This window comes from Haemorhous mexicanus, chromosome 7 (assembly GCF_027477595.1).
Source record: "Haemorhous mexicanus isolate bHaeMex1 chromosome 7, bHaeMex1.pri, whole genome shotgun sequence".
Lineage (NCBI taxonomy): Eukaryota > Metazoa > Chordata > Aves > Passeriformes > Fringillidae > Haemorhous > Haemorhous mexicanus.
Genome location: NC_082347.1, coordinates 3,079,804 through 3,101,736, shown reverse-complemented (window position 1 = coordinate 3,101,736; position 21,933 = coordinate 3,079,804). Strand labels below are relative to the sequence as shown.

Below are 21,933 nucleotides of genomic sequence, written 5' to 3'. Positions count from 1 at the left end.
CTCTCAGAGGCACAGAGGATGATCCTAGTTTTGAGTGTTCAACCTCACATCTACTTTACAAAGTCACAAGCCTCCTTCATGGCAGCTGTTAGCACTGCTGTGAGCACAGGGCACACTGGTGGTGTTTGGGCAGAGCCAGGAGCAGCTCTTGGCCACCACTCACCTTGGGCATGGCACCCACAGCTCCCACTGAGAGCCTTGGGCACGGCACCCACAGCTCCCACTGAGAGCCCTGGGCATGGCACCCACAGCTCCCACTGAGAGCTTTTTCTGTAGGGAAGGCCAGGAGCCTTGGGCATGGCACACAGCTCCCACTGAGAGCCTTGGGCATGGCACCCACAGCTCCCACTGAGAGCCTTGGGCATGGAACACACAACTCCCACTGAGAGCCTTGGGCATGGCACCCACAGCTCCCACTGAGAGCCTTGGGCATGGAACACACAGCTCCCACTGAGAGCCTTGGGCATGGCACCCACAACTCCCACTGAGAGCCTTGGGCACAGCACCCACAACTCCCACTGAGAGGCTTTTCTCCAGGAAAGGCCAGGAGCCCTGGGCATGGCACCCACAACTCCCACTGAGAGCCCTGGGCATGGCACCCACAACTCCCACTGAGAGCCTTGGGCACGGCACACACAGCTCCCACTGAGAGCCTTGGGCATGGCACCCACAACTCCCACTGAGAGCCTTGGGCATGGAACACACAGCTCCCACTGAGAGCCTTGGGCATGGAACACACAGCTCCCACTGAGAGCCTTGGGCATGGCACCCACAGCTCCCACTGAGAGCCTTGGGCACGGCACCCACAGCTCCCACTGAGAGCCCTGGGCATGGAACACACAGCTCCCACTGAGAATCTTGGGCATGGCACACACAGCTCCCACTGAGAGCCTTGGGCATGGAACACACAGCTCCCACTGAGAATCTTGGGCATGGCACCCACAGCTCCCACTGAGAGCCTTGGCATGGCACCCACAGCTCCCACTGAGAGCCTTGGGCATGGAACACACAGCTCCCACTGAGAGCCTTGGGCATGGCACACACAGCTCCCACTGAGAGCCTTGGGCATGGCACACACAGCTCCCACTGAGAGCCTTTCTCCAGGAAAGACCAGGAGCCTTGGGCATGGCACACACAGCTCCCACTGAGAGCCTTGGGCATGGCACCCACAACTCCCACTGAGAGCCTTGGGCACAGCACCCACAACTCCCACTGAGAGGCTTTTCTCCAGGAAAGGCCAGGAGCCTTGGGCATGGCACACACAGCTCCCACTGAGAGCCTTGGGCATGGCACCCACAACTCCCACTGAGAGCTATTCTCCAGGAAAGACCAGGAGCCCTGGGCATGGCACCCACTGAGAGCCTGTCTCCAGGAGAGGCCAGGAGCCTTGGTCACAGAACCCACAACTCCCACTGAGAGCCTTGGGCACAGCACCCACAACTCCCACTGAGAGCCTTGGGCACGGCACCCACAACTCCCACTGAGAGGCTTTTCTCCAGGAAAGGCCAGGAGCCTTGGGCATGGCACCCACAACTCCCACTGAGAGCCTTTCTCCAGGAGAGGCCAGGAGCCTTGGGCACAACACCCACAGCTCCCACTGAGAGCCTTGGGCATGGCACCCACAGCTCCCACTGAGAGCCCTGGGCATGGAACACACAACTCCCACTGAGAGCCTTGGGCATGGCACCCACAGCTCCCACTGAGAGCCTTGGGCATGGAACACACAGCTCCCACTGAGAGCCTTGGGCATGGCACCCACAGCTCCCACTGAGAGCCTTGGGCACGGCACCCACAACTCCCACTGAGAGCCTTTCTCCAGGAAAGACCAGGAGCCCTGGGCTCGGCACCCACTGAGAGCCTTTCCCCAGGAGCGAGGTGTGATCCTGCAAGGCCAGCGGTGCTCTGGGACTGCAGGTGTCCCAGCTGAGCTGCTGGTCCCTGAGGAGCACGCAGGCTGGGGGCAGCACTCACTCTTCGTTGAGGGCGCAGCGGCGGCTGGTGGGACAGCCGTACTTGCGCAGGCTCTGCGTCAGCTCCTCGTAGAGCGTGTCGGCCAGCAGGTGCGGGATGCCCTCCCAGGCCAGGATCAGGATCACGATCACGGCCGTCTGGCAGTGGTGCCCCGCGCGCTGACGCACCAAGCACAGCAGCTTCTCCTCGTCGCTGCTTCTCCGGATCACCTGCAAGAATGGTTGGGTTACTCTTTGCTAGGCACGGGCAGCGCCTCAGGAGCTGCTCTTCTCTCGGCTCTGGTGTAGAACACGATTTTGTGCTCTTTCCCTGCAGTAGAAATAGCAGCACATTTTACAGGAGGAGTAATATTTTAGGTGTTATACACAAACAATAAAGAAGATGCATTACAAGGAAAATAACCTCTAGAAGGACAACAGAACCCCTGAGAACCCAACATTACCTTAAAAATATGGCAGAAAACAGTGCCAAACGCTCCAGAAGGAAGGTATGTGAAAATACATTCCCAAAGCACACACAGGTGGGTGTGTGTACCAGTGTTACAGATCAGTATCTAAGATGGTTCCCAGATCAGTATCTAAGATGGTTCCCACCTTGCAAAGAAAAATTAGAAGAAAATGGTGAAACAGACCGTGCTCTTAGTGAGGGAAGGAATGTGACTTTTCAGAACATATCCCTCGAGTACCTATATTAAAGTTCTTAGAGTGCTGAAGCTTTTGCTAACCTGTAGGATACATAGAACACCCTTATTCCTCACACACAGACTAACCAGTATGGAACAGTACAGTACACCACTGAATAAAAATTGGAAAAAAGTACAGTCCCACTCCCACATATTTAGGTTTTTGCCACAATCTGAAACAGAGCTGCACTTAAGACCACCAAAAATGCATTAAAGCTAGGTAATACTAGAACACAGTCTGTGAAAACAGGTTTATTTATTCATCCAATGTGTTTTAGCCAGCACAGCCTGCACAAAGCCTCCAGGTGTCAACTTTTCAGTGTGAAGCTTTGAGGCCCACAGGCTTGGCCCCCTCGGAAGCAGAAAAGGCTCCACCCTCCCCAGCCCTGTCACACACGGGCTGGGGACCCGTGTGGCTCTCTCTGTGCACCCCAAGCCCTGCACTGCAGGCCTTTGTGCCAGCTCTGCTGCAATCCACCTGCTCCAGGCATGCAGCTGCTCAGCCAGGCCTTCACCCAGCACCCCTCCACCAGCACAGCTCCTACAGGTAACAGACAGCACAGGGCATGGACCAGAAAAGCAGGAAGGCAACAGTTCATTTGCTCTTTCAATACCTCCAAACATCTGAGCATTCAGGCAGATTCCCTATTGGACTGATGTCAAATTTGCTTTGCTGCCAGATGTGCAGCTGTCATTCATATGTGACCCCTTAGCCTGATCACCTCTGAATATCTAAGTCATTTGGACTCATCACAAGCAGGGACCAAAATACACTGGCAGTTCATCAGTAAATGAAAAGGTTTGCAACAGATGAACAGCTGGAGAGAGCATCTGTGCAGGCTGAGCAGGAAGAAACAAGCTTAAAGTCAAGAGATAAAGCATGGCCCTTCTAAAGTTAATCATATACTCTTACAATTAGCCTTAGGATTAATGAGAATATGAGTAAAAGCCTCTGACAGACCATTCCTCAAAAGGAGTCTTGGTTGTGACTCCCCAACCGTTCAGTATGTTTTAGAAAGAAAGAAAGATAACCCAACTCATTCACATTTAGGTGAGGTTTACAGAAATCTGTTATGGCTGATACACAATACAGGTTACTCATGTCAATGTGAGTTTTACATTGCTGAGGCAGCACAGCTCCTTCAAGCCAGAACAACTTAATTTTATTACTCAGTGTGAAATTATGCTTTTATTTTTTTAATTAAAAAAAAAAATTATTTCTAGGCTGTAACTTCAATAGCACAGTGTGGTACTGTACAACATCAGGTTGCCCTTTTAAAGTTCTCTCATACCTCTAAACTAGAAAGAGTGTCCAGAAAAAATGACAAGTGAACACAAAGAAAATTTATAGTTTCCATTAAATCAATGCCATGCTCTTCTGGAGTTCAACGTAGCTGGAATTTGCTTCATTATGTATGGAGGGGCTTGACAGCTGGCCTGCAAGCAAAGCTGAGGTAACAGAAGAAATAATTGATGATTTTTGAGTGTATCCACAGCAAGGAAGAAGACAAGGCTGTCAGCATGGAAACAGAAAAGATACATGAACATTTTTGTAAGCTAGACTACGTGCATAAGTAGATGTGTGTACGTGCCTTATTAAATTTCTGTAAGACTTTTGCCAAATATATTGATGTCAATAGCTTTGCACCAATGAATATAATAAGTTATTGTGATGTAGTTAATGACTTAAGATCAGGCTTTATTAAGAGGATATAAGCTGGAGAACACACAGAATAAAATCTTTTTTCTTCTTAGACCCCGATCATGTGTGTGTGTGTCACATCCAACCTAACAAGAACAATTATGTCCATGGAATCCAATATTCTTATTGGACCCCAAAACATTTCAGAGTCCCTCACCTTTGAGGCCACAAAGGCAGCAAAGGGATTTCTGAGGGGTGTGAATTTCACTCCTGCGGGTCAGGTTACACCATGTGCTCACCCAGCTGCACAGCCAGCGCTCCTGTCCCTGAGATCAGGCACTTCTCCCACCTGGCACAGGCAAAGAGGAGCCCACTCTGCCCCAGAGCAGCCCCAGGGCCAGGGCAGCCAGAGCTGGAGCCAAGCTGCTTTCCTTGGGAACTGAGGCTTCCCTCCACATGCTACCCCTGACATCCTCACAGAAGTACTGAACTGAGTCTCTCTTGGGTAATAATAATACATCTGCAGCAATGCCACACTCAATGTACAGAAAAGCAGTTTTGAGCAGGACAACTGAACCCTGCAGTGTTTCCTCAGACTGGGAACAAAGCAGAAATCAGCTGGCAAACCTTGTGTCCAAAGGTTTTTGGTATTACTCATGATTTCTGTGATGTAGTTAGCCACAGTGATAAAGTAAATAACTTAATACTTCAGTTTTTTTTAATTTTGGTCCCTAATGAATTTAAAAGGCATGAGAAAGTAACCATTTGTTAAGTGGGGGAACTTAAAAGCTAGGTTTTTAGAATGAGAAAATAAAAACCTCTCTCCTGCAATTACTTTTCCACACAAGCTAACCATGACTGACTGTCTGACTCACACTGAAAAAATAACATAATCAACAAAACAGACTTGTAACAAGTTTGTTAAGCATTATGTAACACTGAAATGCAACAAGCAATAGCAACAGCCTCGAGTTGACCCAGGGAAGGCTTAGATTGGTTATTAGGAAGAATTTCTTCACAGAAGGGACTGTCAAGCCTTGGCACAGGCTTTCCAGGGCAGTGGGGGAGTTCCCATCCCCAGAGGAATTTTAAAGACGTGGAGATGTGTTTAGGGATGTGGTTTAGTGGGGGACTTGGCAGGGCTGGGTTAACGATGGGACTCAGTGATCCCAGATGGCTTTTCCAGCCTAAATGTTTCTGTGATGCCATGGTCAGCTTCTTGGAAGCCTGCAGGGCCAGAGCACCCCTGAGCTCATTTCAGCAAGCACTCCATGTCATCAGTGCTAAGTATCCAGCAAGACTCCCACATTAACAATGAATAATCTGCTTCAGCTGCAACAGGAAAGAACAAAATCTAACAAACTTCTCCACAAAGCTCAACTGATCCCCACTGGCCCTGCTCTGCACTCAGAAACAGGGCATGAAGTGACAAGGCCACCCACTCCCTCAGCTGTGTGAACATAACCATGGCTGGGACAAAAGGAAACACTGCCATGGGACACAGAGCTTCCCTGGAGCACTCACACACTGGACACACAGCACCATCAGTATCATCCTTGCAGGTTGCTAATTTGGGCAGGATCATCAGTTATTTTGACCATTTTTAACCCCAGTTTTGTCCATCCCTCTGGTGCTGTAGTTGTGCACCCACCCCTACCACATTCTGCATTCCTGCAGCTATCCAGGTGTCCTTGCTGATGTGTACATCCAAAGGAAGGCAGCAACTCAAGTAATTCATTTTATCAGCTAGCCCAGAGAGTCTCAAACAGAATCTGAGAATATGAGCAAGCCTTCAAGGTGAGCCACAGCTAACTGAGACACAAACACAATCAACAGCTCTTAGGGCAGCACACCACAGCTCCATCTTTTTCTACAACCACAAAGGTCTAGGCTTATCCACTTTTCTTACCAGAAAGCATGAGCCAAAAACTACAGCATATTTACTGAAGAGGTGCCTTATCCAGCAGAATTTGCTCCAGCAATTTAGCAACAAGTTATGGGATAAACAAGTTAAGATTTTTCACACCTTTGCACAAAAGGATAGTCAAGAGACAGAAAGGGATTCTAAAAATTGCAGAGTAGGTCAGAGCAGCAGACTGTCCAGCCTTATCCTGACCCTGAGTCTGACTAACAGCAGCTGCCTATGGATGAGCAGCAAAATAGGCACTGGGATGTGGAGATGGTTCTCAGGGAGGGCAGGCAGCCTCCAGACATCCACCCAGCAGCTCAGGGGATGTGCTCTCTCCCAGCTTTTTAAGGATTTGCCTTTTCTGCATTTCTCCACTCATTTTTAAATCTGTGCAGCAATTTACCACCCACTAAATTACCAGGAAAGCTTAAATACAGATTATGTGCAAGAAAAAACCATTGCCTTTTCCTCCTGCATAGCTCACTCCTGCCAGTGCCCTGTAGTTTTGATCCAGGATGAGCCTGGGTCAGACCCTGCTGTGCAGCTCTCCATGCCACTGGAGACTTGAGAGCCCTGCTTTCCTCTCCCCCTCCTGCCCAGCCAGGCTGCCCAGCCTGCACCTGCCTTTCCCAGTCCTGCTGTGCTTTCTGGACATGGGGGACCAGACCCAGCCAGCCTGAGGGGCAACACACTTTCCCACAGAGGCAGAACTATGTTCCATGATTTCTTTGCTCCTCCCCAATAATTCTCACCTGTTTGTTTTGCTGTTTCCATCACAGCTGAACAAGCTGATGTCTAATGAACCCTTATCTTGAGCATGAACACTGCTCCATCACTGTGTATATGAAACCACAACACTTTTTTTTGGTGGGACTTTATTGAGTTTTAGCTATTATTTTAATGGCCATTTGTTCTGATTGCAAGTCCTTCCTGCTCTTCATGATGCCTGTCCCTCCTCTTCATTATCCTAAACAACTTTTTTTATCATCAGCAGTTTGGCTCCTATCTCCCATTTTTTTCAAACAATTTCTATATGGTTTGCAATGAACAGCATCAGTAAAGTTCCACTATCAATAAAACCTGCTTCAGCTGTCCAAATGCTCGAGTTCTACTTCCTTGGCAGGAGCTCTAGAACAAGGAATAAGAACATTGTGAATAAAAATGTCCTGAGACAGAAGCCAGTCTATCTAAATTAGCACGTACACGACTTGTGAAAGCAGCTAAGAGTCAGCCTGCAGAAGCTCAGTGCACCAGATGCTGAATAACCACATGGATGAGAAATTACTCTCCAATTACCATCACCAGAAGAGCTGTGTTAACTTTAACATGATAGAAACCAGACACCACTAGCAAAGAGCCCAAAATTTTAACTGTGTTAAATACACTCCTGTAAATGACTGGATAAGCTCCCCCAAAACAACAGAACCAACAAAAAGGTCCTTTTTAGGTATTTTTCATCTCCATGTGGTTCCACTGCAGTATTCCCTCCAGCCCATTCTGAATTTCTTCAGTAAAATAAACTATGTCTGCTTTGCAGGGTATAAGCAATTGATTTGAAAGTGAGAACATAACTGTTCCCTGTGATTTCCTGAAATAGGAAACTCATTTACAGCACTGTGCCTTCAAGTTTTCTAACTTGCAGATTTTGCCTCTGTACAGAGTCTGTGTATAGAGATCCTTCAACAAAGGACAAGACCCTACTAATTCCTTAATAATTAATGATAGAATTCCTTCCACCAGTGCAGGGTGCTGTCCAAACCTGCTGCTGCTCTGACAGGTGGTGCTGTGACAGACAGCAGGACACATGGCCCAGCTTGTCACAGAAGTGAGTCTGCCCTTCCTTTTTCCTAACTGCCCCTTAAACACACACTAAATCACATTTAAACTCTTTTCTTACTGGAAAATGTGACAGCCTTTTATTCTCAGCATGTCTAAGAGATATTAAAATGGAAATAAGTTCCACTTTGCTGAATTTTCTCTCCTCAGTGCTAGCAGACTACATCAAAGGAGTTGGCTCTGAACAGCTGCTGACAGTCCAATCCTGTAAAGTTCCTTAGTCATTTCTGCAGGAGTATCACTGATGTGCAATATCTGCAACTCTCTGCAACACTTTTGCAGTTGCTCCTGGCACTGGTGCTGCAGTGCTTACAGATGAGCAGATTGCAGCACACACAGGCTAAGTGGTTCTTCTGCAATCACACCACCAGCACTGCAGAAGTGAGGACAAAACCCACATCTCAGCTCCCAGGGCCCTTCCCCTCCTCACTCCCTCAAGCTTCCCCTTCTGCACCCTGGAAAGCTGCACATGGTTGGGCAGGGATGTTTGTTCTTTAAATGAAGCTGTGATAATATCAGCATTCTTGCTCGTTAATAATACTTAACCTTGTTACCTTAATATAGCTTTTCTCCTTCATTTTTACTTTATTACTTCTACTTAAAGAAAAACTTTACTTCAGATGATGTTACAAACATTTCTGTCCAAAATGAACTCCTCTAATTCTGTATTTAGCCAACAGTGAAAATAGTGTGTGTAGCTGTGCAGACACTACCATAATGTGGTACAACACTGTGGCAAGAAAGTGATGCTCTAATAAAACCCCACCAACCACCCTCTCTATCTGCTAAAAATAATTTCCTTTAAGACTTCTCCTTTGGAGTACATCACTTAATCATAAAGACAGTTCAATAAATGAAATAAAAGCACAAAGTACAGTAGGTTGCTTTAGGCAGAACGGAACTGCACATCCCACTTACACCTGTGTCTAGGAGACAGTCCAGCAGAATTTACCCTGAAGTCTCAAATCTATTTTAAAAATTCCCCAATCATGCTCCAAATTACATGACAGCTTCACCATCCCCTACCAAGCAGGGCTGCACCAGAACTCCTGACCCCAGAACTGCCAAGGAACAGAAATAACCATCACAGAGCCATTTTCCTTCAATGGATTACTAATACTAATTAATAACTAACAGTACTGTAATAATAATAATATTATTAATACTAACAGTAACAGAGAGAGCAAGCCAAAGCAGGAGTAATTTCTCCATCTCCTCACTTTCTCACTTTCAATGACTTTCTCAACTCAAACCAAACTAGCAAAATGAAAAAAAAATCTTCACTGCATCTACAGAACAGTTTATTGCTATTGAGTGTCACTCAGCACTTCACAAAAGATAGTTTCTGGTATTTAGTTACAAATTCCTACTGGTTCAGTGATCTAGAAAATCTTGATTATAACAGGGGTCTATCTAAGCACTACTTAAAAAACATTAGCTTTAGTGGCTAATATCAGGTCTGCCTTTGTATAGGACTGTAACGAGGATTTTTATCTGTTTTTATTCCACACCTATTTTTTTAACACAGCCTTCTAATAAACAGCCAACATAAAGAAAATAAGGATCTGTCAAGCTATAAATAAAAAACTCAAAAAAGGCAAACAGTCCACAAGTGAAAGAGTCTAAGAAACAACTTCTAAAAGGCATTAAAGCACCACAACACCGTATTTTCAAAGAAATTAGGGCTACCACCAGTAAAACAGTATCTAAAAGGTCAACAGATCACCCAACTGTTAATAAAAACCCCAAAACCAAAAAGAATCAAACAAAAAAAAAGGGGAAAAAAAAGCATTCAGAGAAGATAAGGCTCAGATGTTCACAAACAAGGAGTTTGGAAAGATTTCTATGTCAGAAAAGCTTCACAGGGGACACCAGGGAATTTTTTCTGAAGTTAAAGCCCTGACAGAAGTGATTAGAGGACAATTGTAAAAAACAAACAGCCACAAAACCCAAACCCCCCTTCCCTGCCCCCAAAAAGCAGCAGTTTGCAAAGTTCAGATGATGCCCACAGAAGAAACTCAAGGATGAAACAACTGCAGTATTAAATGTGATCTGCACTGGCTTGATTTTTAACACCAGATTACCAGAGGGCCTGAAGATTCCCAAGAGGAGCCAGCCCTGGAAAAAGCCAGGCTCACATCAGCCTGGGGTGTCTGGGTGGGCAAGGCAGGCATCACTCAGGAATGCTGATGCACAGGGACACCTCAAACTTCCCAAATCACAGCTCAGCGTTTCTGTGGGTCTGGTTTTGGACAGAGATGGGCTCTGAGCTGGGCATTACCATGCAGGAATGAGACTCTGGCATAAGGATGGAAAGTGCTATGGAAATGCCAAATCACTGCACTGCAACAGTGAAAAGGCAACAACAACTGCAAGGAATTACTGGGAGTGGAGCACTGGCTGAAATCACTACTGCCTGCATTTGAACTTCCAGCACAAGGGAACAGGAAGGAAAGGGAGAAGAAGATGACATTTAGGTAAGGCAACAACACAAAAACACTTCCCCAGCTGAGGGAAGCACAAAGCTGTAAATTACTGCAAACCAAGTGAGTCTTCTGGGAGGCAACTGCCCTGCTCCTCCACCTCTGTGCTGCTGATCAGCCACAGAGACACAACATTGGCAAAAAGAACCTCGGCCTGGCCTGGAGGGGTTTTGGCATTTCTTCTCCCTCCTTTTTTTTTTTTTCCCCCCAGAGCTGGAGCCTTAGAAATTGCATTGCAACTTCAAATGAAGGCAAAAGATAGCAATGATACCTTAGGTGAGCCAAGCCAACATCCACTGAAATCAGGAGAAGGAAGCCACAGGAAATGGATTTAATCCAAAACCAGCAAAACCCAAATCTCAACCCCCTCTGAGGTCAGCACTGATGTGTCCTTGGCTTCAGTGCTGCAGGATGATGCCTACAGTGAGCTACTCATGAACCACTCACAAATTCATCAACCCTTTCACATTAATTGAGGCAACTGTAATTTACCACTCCCCAGAGCAGGAGAAAACCAAACCACAACACATCTGCTACCAGCTGAAGCTCTTGATGAAACAGTGGGACCAGTGAGTGCAGGCACTGCTGGCTGGTTCTAGGGATGCACAGCAACACAAACCCTTTCCTACACAGCAGCCTGCTCAGAGTGACAGGCAGATTGCAGAACTTCAAAGCTTCCTTTTCTTTAACATGCTGCACAACAGTATGATGAGTTGGACAAAGCAAAAGAAATCCAAACAGAAAAGAAGGAAGCATCCATCTAGCCCAGCAAGTGTCCCAGGATGGTAAGTTACTTTATTTTCTGATGGTAAGTTCTTTCATTTTCACCTACACAAATATCCACACAGCAGCAATCTGTGGCAAAACTCTATTATTTCTGTTTTGACAAACAAAGGAGACAACACAATTTGATAGGGAGAAGAAAAAACCCCAAAGGTCAAGCAGTGTTGTTGCTGCCCCATGCAGTGAAAACAATCAGAAGCTCATCTCCCCAGCTCATGTGGGTGTCAGCCTGACACCTACACATAGAACAGGCACAAGGCAACATTTACTGAAAATGTTTAACTAATAGGAGCATTTTTGTTCATATCCAGAGGGGCAAAGTATCACCCTAAAATATAATACATTAAAAAAATACAGAAGAGATGCTTAGTATTAAGAGTGAAAGAGCAATAATTCTGCAAATTTATGGCAACCTGAAATCTAAGAAAGGAGTCTGTCCCAGAAGATGTTTAACACACCAGGTGCATCTTGGGAGTCACTGCAGAGAAAATAACTTAGGAGAAAATCAGAATTATGGAATACAGTCTTTAACAGAATGGACATGGGTATTTCAGAAAGCCTCCTTTAATTTTAAAATGTTTCTAATAAACCAAAAAGATAAAATTGTGATGGTGTTCACAGGGGTCCCAGGATGAGGGAAGAGATGAGAAAGTTGACTCCATGTTCAGAAGTCTTGGTTTATTATTTTATGATATATATTATACTAAAACTAAAAGAAGAGAAGAAAGGATTTCATCAGAAGGCTGGCTAAGAGTAGAAAAGGAATGAATTACAAAGGTTTGTCTGTGACTGAGACAGCCTGGACAGCTGGACTGGGATTGGCCATTAATTAGAAACAACCAGATGAGACCAAGCACAGATCCACCTGTTGCATTCCACAGCAGCAGATAAGAATTGTTTGCATTTTGTTCCTGAGGCCTCTCAGCTTCTCAGGAGGAAAATTCCTAAGGAAAGGATTTTTCATAAAATAGCTCAGTGGAAATAGGGAAAATTAATTGGGAAGAAACAGTTTAATGTGATCAACAGGTAAGTTCCATTCCTGTATCCTGTCTGCTTCAGCAGAGCTCCATCCCAGTGCTCTCAGCAGAGTCCCTGGGGAGCCCTAAAGGCAGAGCAGAAATGAGTCTGTTCCAAAGGACACTGGAAATGAGTAAGTGAAAGTCCCTGTGCAGCTCCAGAGCTCATGGCTGCAGGTCTCAAAGAGCACAGCAAAGCTTTTCCAGACACTTGGAAACAAATGTCACCATCCAGTTTCTTTGGTTACAGCCAAAACCCAAAAATGCTCCATGAAAGGATTAAAAGTAGCACTGCCTATGAAAAATTAATGCAACACATTAAGAACATCAACCCAAAATATGCATCTTATACAAGATGAAACATTCTACAGATGTCAGGGATTCCCTTCCCTCTCTTGTACTGAACAGTCACACACAACAGCAGACTTGGAAAAACATTCTTCCCCTTTAGGTGTGAGCCCACACAAAAGAAAGTCACTGCTCCCTAGAACTTCAGTTAAATGAACATTAAAGCTGTCTCACAAACATTTTTCATACAAAATGGTGAAAATCCAACTGGAGAGCAGGTCCCCATAGCTTAAACCAGGCCTCTCTGCAGGCACCCCAGGGCTGACTGTCACCCTGCACCCTCCTGTGGGACACCTCCAGCCATGCTCAGAGACCATAAATGCTGCCATTTCTGCCTTACAAAAACACAGTATGCTGATACTGGCAACAGAAAAATCAAGGTTAACAGTTAGCTTTAAACACCTCCTTCCTTTTAGCTGCTCACAACTCTTTCTATGGTGCAATGCTTAGCTCCTGTCCTCTATTAAAACTAAGTGTTTTACTTAGCTGAAACACTGAGAAAAATCTTTCCATTCTTTTTGGGTCAGTTGCTTATGAAATTAGTTGAATTTTTTTTTCTTGGATATTGGATTTGGTATTAAATATTAACTGAAGCACAAGCACATATGTGATTCCCTTCTGAAAAAACACTTTATGTATTGAGTATAAAAACCACATTTTGACTGTTCCAAGCACAAGCAGTAAATGTTTAACATGCAAATTCCCTCACATACACCATGCAATAACCTTTTTTTGGCACACAGTTACAAACACTACCCTACCAACTGTACAGTTACCTTCACAGTTTTTTCAATCAAGTCTGAAATTCCTAAATACAGTAATACATTTTTTTCTTTTAACAACCAAGCTCTTTCATTATTTTCCAAAACTCAGTTTACAAGATTTCCAGTCTACTTTTTACCTCCCTCAGTGGTTTCAGCAAAGATTAAGGACAATCAATTCTTTCCAAGCTCTCTCCTGGAGCTTGTGTCTGTTACCTCATTTCCTGGCTCCTATGAAGCAATGTGAGACAAGACTTTGGTGAAAACTATCATCATAACATTCACATTTTCAAATACTGAGTTCAGTTCCTCAAAAATAGCAATGAACCCCTTGCCATATGAGACTGAAATTCTTCCATCACTCTCTTTTCTTCAAGTGGTCACCCAACTGAGAAGGGTTTTTAAAAATACTCCTGGATAGTTTTCCAACTCCCCCAGGCAACCATCTCCTCTTTTCTCTCTTTCACAATTCCCAATGACATATTTCACAAAACACTCCAACTGTCAGGCACTGTCAGGGTATTTCTACCCTTGTTCATCTCTGCTGGCTCTGTTAAGTCTCTCCCTTTCACACTCATTCAAACCACAGTACATAACACACAACACCATACCTCAAATTTAAACAAGAAAAAAAATGTTTTCCTTCATCATTCAGGCAGACTTTTCAATCAATTAGAAATCAGATCTTCATTAAAGATCAGATTAGATTTGAGCTCAAGGACTACACATCATTTGAAGCCACACAAAACAACTTTATTGATTTAATATAAAAACTTACCCACTTGGCAATTGGACACCCCTGAGAGCTTTTTCCTTCCTTTCCTGTATAGACCACCACCTCAATTCTTACAGCACTTCCTTTTGCTCCATACCTGCATTAAAAAAAGTTCATGACTACAACAAACTACTACAGGCAATTTCAAAAGATGAAACATTTTCAATAAAAGATCAATGAATTTATTTTTACTTAGAACAGAAGAAAAACAAAGTATTTATAAAGGAAAAAAATCCTTTTAATTTAAAACCCTACTTGCAAGAGTAGTTTTTGACATTCCTCTTCTGATAAACTTCTGCCACTATGGAAATGTTATCTGCATATAAATCCTAGTGCAATCAGTCACTGTTATGACCTTTTTGTTCCAGTTTGCCACAGCTTCTTTACAGGTAGGACACCAGAAAACCTTACTCTGCCAGCTGCTGATCTCTGTCCTTCCTATTGACTTCAAGGGCACCTCAGAACACACTGCTCTTGAACTCCAGCCCTGGGCTCAGAAAAGACACACGAGTTTGGACCTGCAGTGCTCACGCTCACCTCATGCACATCTGAACAAGAAACACTTCACAAATGAGTACTGACAAAAGTCCAATAAAACAAAGCTAAACACAGCACTTCCTTTCTCAGAGCTCTACCTCTTCCCTGTTCAGACAGTCAAACATCCAATGCATTAAAAGCTGAATTCTCCTCACCTGTTCTCCATAATTTCTCTCACAGCAGCAACACTTGGTCCTGTCCCGAGGTGTGTGTAATAGGGGCCTTCATCTTTTTCTATAATTTGCTCTGTAAACAGGTAAAGAAAACTATGTTGGCACATCCAAAAATTTACTTAGCCCATTAAAAGTAAACTTAGAAAAACAGTTTACGGAAATGCCTTCCAAATTAAATTAGAACACAAAGTTTGAGCCTGAATAAAGAGTATGACAGGCTTTTCTCTTCAGACACTTTGACATTATTTTCTGCTCTGATGATTCTGCTAGCATTTTTTAATGTTATAAAGTAAAACCCTAATTACAGCAATATTTTGCATTCTTTAAAGCTTTCATTAGAGGAGCTGGCATGTAGTGACTATGTAAAATTCCCAGTATCCTTGATGGCAGGAACATTATTAATTCATTTTAGACAAAGAGGAATCGAGGGCAGTAAAATAAATTAACTGATAGTCATATCCTACAGAACAGAAACCACAACCCAGACCTCTAAACAAGCCCTCTGTTGATTCAGAACATGGAAGGCAAGGTGAAAATCTGCCTGCAGACCATTTGCTGTGAGCTGCTGACCTGTCTTTCCATCTGGGTGCCTTCATGACAGCACAGAGTGTCTGACACCCTCAGCCAAGCTGTGTCTGCACAGCCCTCCATGCAGAGCTTGCTCTGACATCTCCTGCTGCAACAGAGTCACTCTGCAAGTGGCCCCACCTCAACTCCCCCTGAGCTCTCCCCATGTGGCCACAGGTGTCAGGAGCCTTGGGCCTGGACTCTTCCAAGTCATCAGGACTAACAGTGACAGGAGCAAGGCCATCCCCAGCTACGCTCTCCTGCTTGTCTAACAGATTTAAGCAACAAGAACAATACACTGGGACACTGCTGCCCAGCCCACTCAGGCACAAACCAGCTCTAGACCATCAAATTCATGACCTGAAACAATGCAGGTAAGTGCACAGAAAGCACAAGTCAGCAACGGCAGAGCAAGGAACACAAAAACTCCCCTTCCTCCAGGTTTAAATTTAAGTGGAGGATTTAAACCTGCCAGCTGCTGTACAAACTACTCAATTCTGCTGTGCTCTGCAGGCCCAAAGAACACCAAGCAACAGCTGCAAAGAGGGGAAAGAATTTCCTGCTGTCTTCCAATGGTGAAACACTGATTCTTGTGCAACAGCTGTCACATACACTTCCTCACATTAGAGGAAGCAACGTGAGCACACCTCCATTTGAAATGAACAGGCAAAAGTTAGCAAACCACTTACCAACACAGTCACAAGTTGGCAATTCAGATTGTCCTTTTTTGGTAGGTGTGTCTATTAAATTTTTTGTAGGGGTATCAAGAAACTTCATAGGTGATTCAAGGAAACTGCTGAGCGTGTTTTTTGCTGGGGAACACCCTGAGTCGCCTGTGCTCTGGGCGTGGTCAGTACCCAATCTGGTTGATGTCAGAACGGTCACCTCACCCACACACTCCATATTCCTGAGAGCTTCAGCAGAACCTGGCACCTGGGCCCCAGCACAGGGAACAGGCAGCACCTGGGACTTCAGCTCTACCTGCTGTTTGACCTGCTGAGCATGGGCTTTGCTCTCACTACACATTTCGTTAGCTCTCAGGTTAGACCGGTTAAAAGTTGGAGGCAAAGGATGCGCCTGACTGACATTTGCTGTTTGCTGTACCTGAGAATTACATTTTTCTGTAAACATCTGTAGGTTTTCAGTTGGCTTTTTCAACAAAGATGCTGTTTTCAGCTGAGAACCAGCCAGAGGATTACGGGAGGACAGGTCGCTCTGTTGGCTACATGCAACAACTTCATTTTTCATTGGATCAGCACCTAGTGGGTCACTGGAGCCCACAGTTTTCATTTGCTCATTCACCACTTCACAGCCAAACAACCTGTCTTTTTTTTTCTCCTGTGGTGCCTCAGGTAAACACCTGTGGAATTTTATCTGTGCTTGTGGAAGAAATAATCTAGTTTTTTCTTGTGATGCTAAGGTATTTTGACTGAGCACTCTCTGTACTTTGGTTCTCGGAGATTTTTTTTCAGATGGAGCTACCCTGGAGTCCTGTGGCATGGTTTGACCAAGCTTATGCAGTTTTGATGATATCCAAATGTCCTGCAATTCACTATGCTGGCATGACAACAGCTCTAGCTGGTTTTGATTATTTTGTTGATAGCGTGCTTCTTGAGGCTTCTTTTTGTGTCTTGGTTTCCATGGCAGGGCATTTCCTTTCTTATTTGTTGCTTGCTTTTGCTTTAACAGTAAGGAACTATAATTACGCCTAAAAAATACAGATTCTTTTTTCTGCAACACTTCTTGGTTATATTTTGGCTGCCTTTCATGTGATATTAGATTAAGCAGTGATGCCTTTATGTTGTTCTTCTGCTCTGGATTTGTCTGGTTTGATTCAATCAGGGCTGCCAGTTGAGTTAGCTGTGCAGCTACATCCTCTTCATCCTGGCTGTGCATTCCTCCTTCTTTAATCAAAGAACCACCTTCCAATTTCACATCACTACATGATGGCTTTTGCTCTAACTGGCCAGGAGCTTCCAAGTTGTTCCCTGCATGCTGGACATCACATGAAGCATTGCAGTACCCTGCTAGGGTGGCTGGATCATGAGCACAGCTTTTGTTGGAATCGTATCCTGAAAACGATGCTGCATTAGATGTTAGGTCAGATAAAGTTCTGGTATCTCTTGAGGGTAACTGTAATTTATACATCTCCCCAGCTGGATTGGCAGGTTTATCACACAACTCAGACACTGAACTTTGGCCATTGTATAACACTGCCTTATTAGGGAGCTGCTTCTGCGAGGGAGTGCCGTGAGCCAAGAGCTGTTGCTCATTCTGTAAGTAAGTGTCTTTGATTTCTTGTAATGCAGAGGATGTAAAGGAGGATGAGATATCCCTTTTAAAACTGTGGAGCAAGTTGGAAGTTGTTTCTCCTGTAGGTTCGGTACTTTTAGCTGGTGAAGTTGTTTCTAAAGGAGCTTCAGACAACTGTGTTAAAGCTTCAATAGCTACAACCTGCTCCAGAGTTAAATTTCTGGTTTTAATCAGGGACAAGAAAGTGGGCTGGAGTGCAGTATTCTCAGGCTGTGTCTCCACACTTGGTACTGTAAAGCCATCCTTCCCTGCCTGCAGCTCCCCTTCAGGCAGCGGAGGACAACACAAGCTTTCTTGCACATCCAAGCTGGAACCTGTCTGCAAAACTGACTGATCAGAACGCTCAGAGATGCTGCAGGTGCAGTTTTCCTCTTTCATTAAAACATTCCCTTGGTTTTCGGGGTGAACACAGCCAGTGCCACTTGTCAGAGTGCTTACTACGTTATTCAGATTGCCACCCTTCGGCCATTGCATGTGGGAGTTGCTTGTCAAGTGTGTCCTCTCCTCTGCAGAGACATTGCTCAGGGAAGCAGCTGCTTCTGGTGGTGAATAATGCAGGGTGTTTATGCCATTTTTGACGGGGTGCACCAAGGATTTTTTTGGCTCAGGGAAGTGACTGGGAGAGGCTGCCCTGTGGCTGTGCTCAGCGTGTTTCAAGTGTTGGGTGCCCGTCACAGCTCCGTGGAGGTCGCCGTTGACGTGGACACCAAAGGATGGCTTCTCAGCATGTGCCCACTTCTCTGCTTCCAAGCCAGTCATGCTCTCTTTCTCCTTAGACTGCACATTTTCAATGGGTACTGCTTGGTTTGTCTTCACCCTGTATTTTTCACCATGACCACATATACTGCATTCCATGAGTTCTGGTCTGCGGCCATTTACTGCTTTGTTTTCTAAATTTGCCTATAAAAAAACAATAAAAAACCCTTGTTGTAACAGCTGTTCAAAGCACATGAAAAATACGAAGCTTCATATTTACAGCAATTAAACTCTACTTGGACAGATAGGAGGAATATCCTAATTAGGCACAGACACTGGAAAATAAACAAAACAGGAAGTTATAAAATAACCTGAAGGCTAAAGACCCTATCCATATTTATAGCTGCTTTTCCCCACTGCTGAGGGACAGAGGAGGAAACTGGCTAAGTGTGGTGGTGGGAGACTAATGAAATGAATAGCCAGATAAAGGATGTTAGCATTTAGTATGAGATGTAAGGATTCATTTTTGAATTCATTTGCATGAGCAGATTAAAAAAGGGTTAAAAAAAAGTTAAAAGTAAGACTGAAATCCAAGGGATTATATCACAAAGTTCAGCAGTGATTTGGCATAATTACATTCATTTGGCTAGACCAATAAACTGGCTTAACCAATACCACTTGGTTGGATACTCTAGCTAACCCTGAAAACCAACCACTGTTGCTTCAAGTCCTTAAATACTTACAAGCCTTAATTTCATTAAGCAGAAATGATAGAAAGCCAATTTACATCAGCTCACTTGGAAGTTACTGTTTAAACAGTCGTTTAGCTTCTGTATTGGGATGGAAAATTCCAGGTTTCTCCACAGTCTCTCATGTAAGCTATTCAAAACTGTATTTTAGTAAATGCTACATTTTAGTGCTTTGTTAAATATATTGTTCCTCTTCACTGATATTATACAGTTCATGTGGTTGAAGCAATGTCAAAATCTAGACAGAGTCAGAATATTGTGTCCTGGAAAGAATATGAATATATATATATATATATTTATATAAGCAAGGAGTTATACAATCTTAGAGCATATATATATATATATATATATATATATATATATATATATATGCACTCTAAGATTGTATAACTCCTTGCTTCTTATCCATAATACTAAGTAAAAAAGAAAACTAATTAAGGCAGAAGCTTATGCAGAAAGTAATTAAGGCAGGAATCCAATTTTTCTTATGCTATTCAGATTTTATTTATATTAAATTTCCTTTAAAAATAATTTTAAATCAGAGTAGATAGTGCTATTCCTTTATCTGATTGCAACATTTAAGAGTTCTTCAATCCCCTGTAACCTTAAGCTACAATTAAAAGAAACCAAGACTGCTTTTCAAATCAATTATCAGCAACCTGAGGGACTAATTAATCCTATGTGGGCACAGTACCTCACATCAGTGCCCAGAAAATCCCACCAGTATGAACCATTCCGTTAACTCAGAGATGGTTCTGTGCTCATACCAACAAAGGGCATGGACTTCTGACAAAACTCAGGAAAATAAATGTAAAATAAATTTCCAATTAATTATAACCATCGAGATGGAATTGCCCCAAGCCCCCAGACAAAACAAGGCAGCTCCATCTGGAGCTCAATGGTCACCTTGCAACTGATAAAACACAACCCCAGGAATCCATAGCACATCCTAGATGTTCTGAGAGGCATCATAACTTCTCACAGAAATGCTGTGTAAAAACACATCCAGCACCTGTGCAGCTAAGCCAATACTATATACAAAAAGATTCTTTATTTATTGTCTTTTTACTACCCACAGATCCTGACTGTGAGGTCAGTGAGCTGGAGCTCCTCTGGATCCTGGTGATTTTCTGTGAATGATTCCCAGACCCAGGGGGCCCCAGAGCACTTTCTAAGAGATCCACAAAAGCTGAACAGGTTCCACCATTCTATTGCTAGCAGGGGTAAATGCACCACACAGGTCTCTGTCACTGTACCAGAAAACACTTTAAGGGTCTACCATAAAAGAGTAAAATCTCACAATTTTATACCTGCAGAAAAGCTGAATTTCAACTGCCTTAACTTCAGAAAGAAGTAGAATTGTTTTTCTTTCTTAAGCAAAAGTAACATCTCTACCAATCCAGAAGATTCCCAAGCATGTAAAATTTTTATTAAAAGTTATTTAATCAGACAACGAGGAGGCTGTGGACATAAAATCAAATAGATGAAAACTAATTCCCCATCAAGAGCACACTTTCAACACAACACCACATTTTGCATTCCATTCATCATTATAGGGATTGTTCACTACATTGAAGAAACTGTAACTTAAGTCTGGTAATTGGGGAATAACAAGAGGCATAGGGAAGGAAGAGGCTTCATCCACAATTAGCAGAGATGAGAAGATCTGATACAGAATCCACTGACAGCACTCAGTACAAAAGTGTCAACGAGATTGCTCCTCAATAAAATACTTTATCTGATCAAAAAGCACTGCTATGCTCAAAAATACTCAGGATATTCCATGATCTGCTAGCACTGCACAGGTACAGCACTGTGTCCTCACAGAACTCCAGTGATCCCAGCAGCAAAGGTAGAATTGCTTAAAAAAAAAAAAATTCTTCATATTTCATATTTTCCACTAACATTACTAGAAGCTACCCACATGCAATGAGGAAGAAAAAAACCCCAGATGAATCATATCACTGGCATGAGTTAGTTATTTCATATTCTACTTTTCCACATGAAGACAAAATATTGTCATTCAATCAGATGTTTTTGTTTTAATCAAACCCTGCCTTTCCAGGAGTGTGTTGCTTTATCTCCCATTACTGAACTGCAGTGGATAGTAAAAGATACATTTCCTTTCCCTCACAAACAGAAAAGGCCACTGGATAGTCTGTTAGCATGTGAAGTTAATCTTTCCCACCACAAAGAGAAGTGCAGACACACTACCAGGGACAGAGCTCATTTGATTCTTCCCCTCTACCTAGGAACAATCAATCTTCAAGTCCTGAACCTGCATGTGAAAAACCCAGTGAAAAGTACAGACAAGGACATCACAACAGTGCAACAGTGCTAACGTTCACAGGAGGTAAGCACAGGAGTCTGATCTGATCTGTTCCTGAGGCTTTTACACAAATGCAATGAAAAGCTGCAGAATAAAGCAGATCAATAGCAGCAATTTCCTCTCTCATTAAGGAGAGCTCTACTCTGCCAGGAGACACGAGCCACTAACAAATCATGCTCAAGCTGAGCTCTGAGCTAGTTTGGGCCATTAGGACAGGAACCACAGAGCCTGCTGTGGCCACGGCTGTACTACTTCAACTTGAACCAAACACTATCTCAGATATATACACACAAGAATTCCTCTGGAAGTGAATGCTTCCAGCACACACCATCAGCCAGTTACAGCAAATCATTTGACACTCTG

At 43.9% G+C, this 21,933-nt stretch overlaps 1 protein-coding gene across 1 annotated transcript in view; it reads right to left on the bottom strand.

Moving 5' to 3' along the window:
* TET1 (tet methylcytosine dioxygenase 1) overlaps window positions 1-21,933 on the bottom strand; it is a 64,865-nt gene that overhangs the window by 23,585 nt on the left and 19,347 nt on the right. The window contains exons 3-6 of the mRNA XM_059850851.1: window positions 16,173-18,696; window positions 14,899-14,989; window positions 14,210-14,303; window positions 1,972-2,180 (exon numbers count right to left, since the gene is read on the bottom strand). Of these exons, the coding sequence (XP_059706834.1) occupies window positions 1,972-2,180; window positions 14,210-14,303; window positions 14,899-14,989; window positions 16,173-18,696 (2,918 nt within the window). The remainder of the gene's footprint in view (window positions 1-1,971; window positions 2,181-14,209; window positions 14,304-14,898; window positions 14,990-16,172; window positions 18,697-21,933) is intronic.